A 10,192-nucleotide genomic window follows, 5' to 3' on the forward strand; every position below is an offset into this window, starting at 1 on the left:
GTGATTTGAGCATGGACATCTCCAGATGATTTCCATGCTTTAATCACTTCCTGTTCTCGTTCAAGATGCTTCTTTAAAATCTCTTCTTTCTTCAAGGACTCAGTTAATTCATCCTTAACAATCTTACACTCAATTCTTAATTTTTCAAATTCAATAAACTGAGACTCTAGCACATTATTCCTCTCACTTAAAAACAAATTATTTTCTTTAATTTTAGCATTTTCCTTAGTGAGGGACTTAAGTGTAACACACAAGTGATATAATTCTGTGGACATGTCATTTATGTAATCATTACACTCAGTTTTAGATAAATGTTCTAGGTTAGTGGTGATTACTTGATTACTTGAAAAACTTATTTCTGTTTTATCAAACTTGGCCATCAGGGCTAGATTGACATAGTTTGTTTCTTCATCTTCATCCAAACCATCTGCAGCCCAGTCATTCTCCCGTGTGATGAAAGCCCTTTCCTTTTATTTGAGCAGCTCAAAGTATTTCTGTTTATAACCAACAGGCTCAAACTTCTTCTTGCTAGAATCAGACTTTCTACATTCACTTGCAAAATGCCCTGCCAAGCCACATTTGAAACACTTGAATTTGGACTTATCCATCATGTTTCTACTTGGCTTGGCTGCTCAAAAATTCTTTTTGAATTTGAGCTTGGAAAATCTTCTGGATAGGAATGCTAGATGTTCATCAATATCATCCATGTCATCTTGGCTCAAGTGATCTTCATTTTCAGCTACCAGCCCTTTACCCTTTCTTTCACAGACCTTTGATGTAGACTCAACAACTTCTACCTTCATCTCTTTCTCCTTCTCTAACTCAGCAACCAGTGTTATGGACCCTCCTTTCTTCCTTCCTTTCTTCATCCTCTCATCTTGCTCTATTTCAAACTCATAAATTTTTAGGATGCCATACAGTCTCTCCAAGGTGAACTCCTTGTAATCCTGAGAATTTCTCAATGGGATTGTCATTGGATTCCACTCTTTTGGAAGAGATCTAAGGAACTTGAGGTTAGAGTCTTTTGTTTGATAGACTCTTCCATGCAACTTCAGAGCATTTAGTAGTTTCTGAAATCTACTAAAAATATCAGTGAGAGACTCACTTTCTTCACAGCGGAAATGCTCATATTGCTGAATCAGCAGCTGCATCTTGTTCTCCCTTACTTGCTCAGTACCATCACAAATAATTTGGATTGTGTCCCAAACCTCTTTGGCTATTTTACAGTTATTGATGTTATCAAACATATCACCATCAACTCCATTGAACAATATGTTCATGGCCTTCTTAACTTTCCCGACTTGCTCAATATCGGGATCTGACCACTCATGCCTAGGTTTGGGAACAGATGGTTCATTGCCAGTTACAACTCTCATTGGTACATGAGTACCTCTCTCTATGCAATCCACATAGGCCTCATCTTCAGAAAGAAGATGGAGGTGCATCTTCACCTTCCAGTGGTGATAATTGTCTTTGTATTTCAAGAGATTGCTCTGATACCAATTGTTATTCCCTAACAATACAATAAGAATTACAGAAGGGGGGTTGAATGTAATTCTGGCTACTTTTTCAAGATTTTAAAACAGTTCTAACTCGACAAATATATAAGTGTTTGATTTGCATATTGCGGAATGAAGTATTTATATAAATCAAGACACTAAGTATTAAAAACACAAGTTTTTAAAACTTTCTGGTGGATTTGAAAGTATCCACCAGATATATATATATATATATATATATATATATATATATCGAATGAGAACCCTGTTAAGGTTGAATAACTCACAGCTTCTTACAAGTGATACAAACAAACTACAGAGAAATTCTTGACAAGTACATCTTTTTCTATCTCTCTTTGAAATATGTTTGCTTAGTTGAATGTTCTACTAGCTACACTTGATTTATATATTACCAAGTTTACATGACAATAAGACAAGATAATAAAACAAAACATATCTAGTCTATCTCCATGCTGCTTCACTACTCTATTCAGTATCTTTGAATATCTTCATAATAGCATGGAAATGGTAATACTTATTTGTTCTCAAATTCCTGCTTAACAGGCTGCCACATTCCTTTTGCAAACACCCAACGCATGTGACTGTATTTCAATGTCAGCAGATATTTGAATTTGATCATCCGTCGGGTACATGCTTGTCATCCGTCGGGTAGTTTTGTTGATCATCCGTCGGGTAGCTTTGCCACTTGACTCCATTTCACTTATAAAGAATTACAAGACACCTTATATTTACAATTAAGCAACCTATTCTGCATATCCACTAGTAGTCAACATGACTCATATGCTCCTACAAAATCTACACAAAGTTGTTTGCAGAAATGTGCTACAAATCTTATTTTTACATAAGCTGCTCACCCGGTGGATGTCAAATCGTCATCCGTCGGGACTATATTAAATCATCCATCGGGACTATATTTGATCATCCGTCGAGTGCTACAAAATGCACTAAGTTAAATCTACTAAGGTGTTTTGTTTAATTTATCATCAAGTTCACAACATATTCTAACAAATAAAATCGCATAAAATTGATTACCCTAAATTCTTTAATATATTTTATAGTTTAGTCTTATATTATGAAATCATAAAAATACAAGTATAATTAAATTAATTATCTTATTAATTTTTATTTAAATATAATTTTATTACAATGGTGCACTTCAAATTATAATAAAAATGATTGGTTCTCACTATATTGTTTTGAATATTACATATAAATTTTAAGAAATAATTAATTAGTTTGATATAATTACAAGTTTAAAGCAATATATGTTACCAATAAAACTTTTACTCAACTTTTGTAAGTCAATTAGAATTCATAAACTTAATAACTATAAAAATTAATTAAAACAATGTATACAAAAAATGCTTTTGTTGGTCCCTCCAGGTATCCATTTGTCAGAAGGGGTTCATACAGTCTTATGGGTATAAAATAACACTTTAATAATATTAAAATTTATTATTAGTTGTTTTTGAAAAAATAAAATAATATTTTATTAATTTATATTAAAACACATTTTTATTCAAACACCTATAAACTTTGCATGTTATATATGTATGATTTTTTGGCCACGTATGTGTGATTCTTTGCCACCTATACACCTAATTAATATGTGTAATACTGTTATCTGTGTACCACGTGTCTGTGTTGTTGAACTAGTCATTACATGTTTTCTCCTTTTCATACTATCTAATGTTTTCCAGAAGTTTTAGCAATCACTCCTGTACTTTTCTTCCAAATCCCTATCCAGTTTGTTGATCTATCTTAAAATGGTTCAGTTTTATTGAAAAAATTGAACATGTACTAGTTCAACAACATAGTTTATATATACATTATAATCTTGCATCCACAAACATCTAAGTAGTATAGGCTCCTTGGTCTCGCACAACGTTGTAGCTTAACACAACTTCATTTCACAACTTCCATCAGGGAAGGTATTGTTCTCTTACTACTATTTGTTTTAGATTTGTATTTGATTAAAGACTACATATTGTTTTACATTAATGGTGCAAGATGTTTGAATTTTATACTTTTCTTTTGTGAAATATTGATCTTACTGTGTCTATTTCACTTTTAATATTGTTATTAAAAGGTTTAAGTCATTTGTTAATACAAGAATGACCCAAAATTCTTATTCTCCGGTTATAATTGGGTTTTAAATAAATAAACAAAATATAAAATCAAAAAAATTGGTTATCCTAATATTTTTATTTTTACTATACTAAATAACTACTGTCGTCCTATAATTAAGAAAGATGTATAATTAAATTCAATATAGATGATTAATTGTAACTAGATTGTAAAAAAGTCAATGTGAGATAGAAAATATTAATTTTGTAAGTTAATAATGACAATATGAATAAATGAAAAAAGGGTCATGCAAAATATGTTTAGAGAATATTTATATTTGTTAAATTGTTTTTCAATATTTCATTTTATTTAATATGTGACACACTTGTAATCAATTTTAATATAAATATCATTTTATTACATTGGTGAACTTCAACGATAGTATCTAAATTTTACATTATCAATAGTTACTGTCTTTCACTTTTGTTTAACATGTTTATAATAAAATTAAAATTTTTGAAATTAGGTTTGTTATGATTACCTTAATTTAAGTATATATGTTTTTATGAAGTCATCAAATACTACAATTAATAAGTACAATAAAGGAGATGAGTACTCAGTCATATATATATTATTATGAATAATGCATATAAATTATTAGGAAATAATTTTTTTTTGATATTATTGGAAGTCTACGGCAATAACAATAGCTAAATTAAATATATGGTGTAATTTATGCTAGTAAGATGGAATTTTCTTATTGACTAAAAGGTAGTGTATAGTCTGTTTAAATCTAATATAATCATGTAGCTAAAAGTACTAAATGATTGTTCCAGAAACTCTTTTTTCTGATTTCTGTCAACATGAGTAATTCTACAGTGAAGGGCTAGTGCAAGTGTTACTAGTTTGGATCATGCTTGTGTTTGAATAATGAAAACTTATAGTGCTTGTTGTTGGATCATTTGCAGATATCATGGCATCTTCAAGTAATGACCAGTTCCTCAGCAAAACAAGAATCAGTCCTCAGGCTATTCAAGTCGTGGCAGATACAATAGTAGATGATGCATTTGATGCATGTGGCAGGTCATTCGACTATACGACTTCTGTTGCTGCTACTCATCAAGTTCTTGCTAGGAGACAAACTGATCAGGACAAGGAAGAATTTAAATCTGCCTCCCTGCGTTATATGCAAAAATGTAAATTTATCCAGCCATATGGTTGTTTGTTAGCCCTGGATCAAAAAACATTCAAAGTGATTGCTTACAGTGAGAATGCTCCTGAAATGCTCACATTAAGTTCCAATGGTGATCCAAGTGTTGGTGATAATATTGCTATTCACTTTGGAGTTGATCTCCCGACTATTTTTGAAGCCCCTGCCATACCTATCCTGTATAAAGCTTTCACTATTAGGGATTTCACCCAGTTTAATCCCATATTAGTCCATTCAAAAAGTTCTGGAAGATATTTTTATGCCATGGTTCTTAAAGTACCATACGCTTTTATTTTAGACTTTGAGCCGGTGAGTGTCATGGAAGGCCTTATCACTCTTGCCGGGCCAGAGCAGTCACATATGCTTGCAGAAAAAGGAATTCAAAGGTTGCGGTATTTCCCTAGAGGGAGCATGCAGAAACTTTGTTGTGCGATGGTTCAAGAGATCTTTGAATTAACGGGTTATGACAGGGTGATGGCCTATAAATTTTATGACGATGATCATGGAGAAGTGATTGCGGAGATCAAGAAGCCACGCCTTGAACCTTATCTAGGATTGCATTACCCTGCCACAGATATTCCTCAGGTTGCTCGCTTTTATTATATGGTGAATATGGTCCGTATGATCTGCGATATTCGTGCAAAGTTGGTGAAGGTGGTGCAAGATGAAAATTTCCCAAATGATGTCAACATTTTTGGTTCAACTTTAAGGGGTACTCAAAGCTGCCATCAACTTTTTATGGAAAACATGAACTCACGTGCTTCTCTTGTAATGGCTGTCGTAGTCAACGATTTGAGTAATGAAGAAACTGGGAGTTCTACCTTAGTATCGTGGAAGGGTAAAAGACTTTGGGGATTAGTTGTTTGTCATAACACCACTCCAAGATTTGTTCCCATTGTTGTCCGAAATGCTTGCAAGATTCTTACACAAGTTTTTGCAGTTCATATCAGGCAGCAGACAGAATTAGAAAGCCTACTTCTTGAAAATTCCATCCTGCACACTCAAACTCTGTTGTGTGATAAGCTATTGCAAGAAGCTCCCCCAAGTATTGTGTCAGGGTGCCCAAATATTATGGATCTTGTCAAATGTGATGGTGCTGTTTTATACTATCAGAATAAATTTTATAAAATGGGTGTCACCCCTAGTGACTTTAAGCTTTATGATATATTGACATGGATCAGCGTGCTTCATCCAGATGCTGGTGGTTTTATAACAGATAGCTTGTGTGGTTCAGTGTTCCCGGCAGATATTTTTGTTTCTGATCAAATTTGTGGAGTGGCAGCAGTGAGGATAGCTTTGAATTGTGCTATTTTTTGGTTCAGATCGCACACTGATGCAGTTTTTAGTTTTAGTGGTGCAAAGTATGAACGTGGTGAAATAGATAATGACAAGAAAATGCATCCTCGGTCATCTTTTAAAGCTTTTAAAGAAATTGTGAAAACCAGGAGTGTTCCTTGGAAGGACATTGAGATAAGCACAATCCACTCCTTGCAGCTTATGTTATGGAACACGTTAACCAAAGAGGGAGGCGAGGTTTTAAATGCCACTGCAGTCCAGACAAAACTTAAATTCCTGAACATTCAAGAAATGCAAGAAGAAACAGTTATTGCTGAGATGGTCCGGCTGATAGAGACAGCTGTGGTGCCAGTGTTGGCAGTTGATGCAGAAGGGCTTGTTCATGAATGGAACACAAAAATCGGTGAGTTAACTGGTCTTCAGGTTCCGGAAGCAATAGGGAAGCATTTGCTCAAAGTTGTAGAAGAAAATTCAGTTGAAGCAGTGGAAAGGATATTGGGGTCAGCGCTGCAAGGTATAATCTCACATTCTTTGCATATATAAGGGATTCAGAAAATGCGGTAATCTATATATCATCTTTACGATATTTAGATCAAAATGCTAGGGTCTAATCTACCAAGTCAGTAGATTAAAGGAACTTCTTTTTAATAAGTTACTAGATGACCAATTCTTGGAACTACAAATCAGCAAAACAAACATGTTTTGGCATATTTCATCAGTTGTATTAGTCCTTTGATGGTAATTTTATTGGTACCTTTAGTTCGTATTACTATACATATATCTGACATCTCTTTTGTCTTTTCTCCATCAGGAAAAGAAGAGAAAAATATCCGGTTCGAGATCAAAACTTATGGATATAGAACACGTTTTGGTCCAGCTATCTTACGAGTAAATGCTTGTGCTATTAGAGATGTTCATGGCCGTATTGTCCGTTTGTGTTTGGTGACAAATAATGTAACAAGTGAAAACATTATTATAGACAAATTTATTAGAAAAGAAAGTGGCTATAAAGCTATTATGCACAATCTAAGGTCACTCAACCCCCCAATATTTGGCCAGGATAAAGTTGGTTCTTGCAGGGAGTGGAATCAAGCTATGACAGAGTTATCAGGATGGCGAACAGAAGAGGTTATGAGAAAGATGCTTTTAGGGGAGGTGTTCGGGACCAGTACATCATGTTGCAGACTCAAGAGTGAAGAGGCTTTAGTGAATCTTGGTATTGCACTAAACAGTGCTTCTTGTTATCAAGAACCTGAAAGTATTAGCTTTGGTTTCTTTGCGCGGAGTGGAAAGTATATAGAATGTTTGCTCTGTACAAATAGAAGGACGAATGCAGAGGGTAAAGTTACTGGTACATTTTGCTTCTTGCAGCTAGCAAGTCCAATGTCGATGCAGGTGTATCAATTACAACAGATGCAAGAGCATACCTCAACCAAAAGAAAGGAAACTATAGCTTATGTTAGACGTCAAGTAAAAAATCCTCTTTCAGGAATTTTATATATGGGGAAGGTGTCAGAAGGAATTGGTTTGAACAAAGAGCCCAACAAAGGTCATCACAAATGCCAGCTTCTGCTTGACGAAATTCTTGATCACACCGACATTGATAGCATGATTGACGGGTATTTACAGTTCAAGTATGTCTTATTGTTTCAAATACATTTTTGACAACTACATATCTGCTAACCTTTTGCAGGTACATAGACCTACAAGAGACAGAATTTAAACTCCATGAAGTGTTTGTTACCTCTATGTCTCAAGTTATGAAAATGATCATTGAAAAGAGTATAAATTTAGTTAATGACTTTGCTGATGACATATTGTCTGTGAAATTCTACGGAGATGGTTTGCGACTCCAACAAGTCCTTGCAGATTTCTTGTCAACATGTGTTGACTTTACACCACACGGTGGCCACCTTGGTGTTTCAGCTAGTTTGATCAACAATACCAATTTAGAGGAATCTGATCAACCTGGAGCACATTTTGAGCTCAGGTAAAAAGATACGTATGCGATGATTCATATATAAAATTGAAGAGCATGATATGAAAAGTCACATGCAAAAACAAGTTGTCTTTGTTTTATGCATAATTTGCTTCAGCACATGCACTGAGCCAGTTTGAGTATTGTCCTTGCTTTCTTGTTCAGTCAAGTAAACTATAAATTTAGCCTTGAAAACTATCTCAATACAGGAAATATGTGGTGCCTTAGCAGCTAGTTACTCTTATATTCCTCTCATGCTAACTTTTATTGAAGACATAAACTATTGAACTTAACTGGTTACATTCTTTGGCTGAGGAGTATTTAACTAAATTAGTTACATTCTTTGGTTCAGGATAACGCATGATGGAGCCGCAATACCAGAAGACTTGATGATGCAGATGTTGGGAAAATGCAGTGCTAAATCTGAGGATGGCACTAGCCTGTTTGTTAGCAGAAAACTACTGAAGTTCATGAATGGAGATGTTCGGTACTTGAAAGAGGATGGTAAGTCCAAGTGGATCATATCTGTTACATTTGCCCGAGCTGTTGGTTCTGAAGTATGAAAGATGAGCTATAGAGTTTCGGCTGGCTACTAATGACAATGGGAAGTTAGATCTTAGCCGTTGAGTCTTGTGCGATGTTAGATTGGGAGTCAATGTTTTGCACTTTGAAGGATTCCTGTTTTTGTTTGTGTTTATGTTGTTGGTAAGTTATAGTTGGTAGAGAGAGAATGTACCCTGGGGAGTACTGAGACCAGACTTCTGAAATAAACATGTTTTTGTTCTGTAATATGCCAGGTCTTTCATTTTGCTAGTAATTGTCAACTTGTTTAGCCAAGATAAAAGCCTCTCTAAAATTCATAGCCTCCGCTGCTTTCGGATGAATAACATCCCATAAGTTTCCTCCGCATCCTGGAACAATAACTCCATTTTCATCTGGAATCAGACATCCAAAGTAGACGAGGAAGTCCTCACCAAAAACTACAGCGTCAACATTATAAATAAATCTTCTTTGCCGGACTACCACACCTTCCCACCGATTCAGATTAAGAGGGACAGAACAAAACTGTCCTGCTTGCGTATGCTGCCACCGTAAGAGAATGGTACTAGCCTTGTTCACACTTGATACCGAATTTTGAAAATGATTCTTCCAAACCATCTTCTTTCTATGAGACCATAGGTTCCAAATGTATTGCACAAAACAACTCTAGATCCTTCAGTGATAAATTTTCGAAACACTTCAAAATCTTTTGCTCTGTCGACATACCTTCAAAGTGTGAGAAATTTAATCAACAAAGATCCCGACATTGTTGTGAGTATGAGCAAAAAAAAAAGTACATGGTCCATAGTTTTCAAGCCTATTTTGCAAACTGGGCCTATTGGATGAACATCTACATGTTTAATCCTTAAATTCTCTAAGGTAAGAATGCAGTTTCCAAGAACTCTCCAAATAAAGTTTCTCATTTTTAGGGGAACGTATAACAACCACAGTTTTAAGCATTTCATACATGCAAGATCACCTAAATTTTATTAGAAATTCCAGTAATCAGTCTAACATCCGCTCTTTACTGTATACTTGCCCGTTTCTCCTTCTACCCACAGCCAAACATCCTCATTTTCGGAGTAACTTGGTGGAATCTAGAGAATCCTGGTAGCATCATGATAGTTAAAAATGTTCCGATCTCACTTTTTTATCAGGAAGAAACGAGCTATGCACCTTAGCATTGTACAGCTGCAGAATAATTGTCCAAGTTATCTTTAGATTATTTACGTCAGAAATCCAAGGATCATTCCATATATTAATAAACAAACCATTCCCCATTTTTTGAATACTTCCTGCAAAAATAAACTCTCTAGCCTCGACGGTACTACGCCACACAAAAAGATAAAAACTAGTTTGCCTTTAACAATCTGGATATAAAAGACCGGGGTTCCGTCATCAACCTCCACACATGTTTTCCTAATAAGGCTAAATTGAAAGCCATTCCCCATTTTTTTGGACTGCACAAGCGATCCCAAGACATCCATCTTATACCTCCCCTATTGTGTACGTTTCAACACCACCAGAGTTTATTCATTAGGCTCCCCACTTCATCACAAAGCTTTATTCGGACGAGGAAGA

At 34.9% G+C, this 10,192-nt stretch overlaps 1 protein-coding gene across 1 annotated transcript; it reads left to right on the forward strand.

The window, feature by feature from the left end:
* The first annotated feature begins 3,197 nt into the window (after positions 1 to 3,197).
* On the forward strand, positions 3,198 to 8,865 carry LOC141675292 (phytochrome A1-like). Its single transcript, XM_074482010.1, has 5 exons — positions 3,198 to 3,451; positions 4,556 to 6,607; positions 6,905 to 7,712; positions 7,787 to 8,083; positions 8,424 to 8,865. Exons 2-5 carry the CDS (start codon positions 4,561 to 4,563, stop codon positions 8,632 to 8,634), a joined length of 3,363 nt encoding a protein of 1,120 aa, XP_074338111.1. The 5' UTR covers positions 3,198 to 3,451; positions 4,556 to 4,560; the 3' UTR covers positions 8,635 to 8,865.
* The last annotated feature ends 1,327 nt before the right edge of the window (positions 8,866 to 10,192 follow it).

The sequence above is a fragment of the Apium graveolens genome, chromosome 7 (assembly GCF_009905375.1).
Source record: "Apium graveolens cultivar Ventura chromosome 7, ASM990537v1, whole genome shotgun sequence".
In the NCBI taxonomy this organism is placed as follows: Eukaryota; Viridiplantae; Streptophyta; class Magnoliopsida; order Apiales; family Apiaceae; genus Apium; species Apium graveolens.

Bases quoted from the DNA above. Each gene is read 5' to 3' on its own strand.
- LOC141675292 (XM_074482010.1), top strand. From the start codon at position 4,561: ATGGCATCTTCAAGTAATGACCAGTTCCTCAGCAAAACAAGAATCAGT. The intron at 7,713-7,786 runs GTATTTACAGTT...AACCTTTTGCAG, and splicing joins ATTGATAGCATGATTGACGG to GTACATAGACCTACAAGAGA. The intron at 8,084-8,423 runs GTAAAAAGATAC...TCTTTGGTTCAG, and splicing joins GGAGCACATTTTGAGCTCAG to GATAACGCATGATGGAGCCG.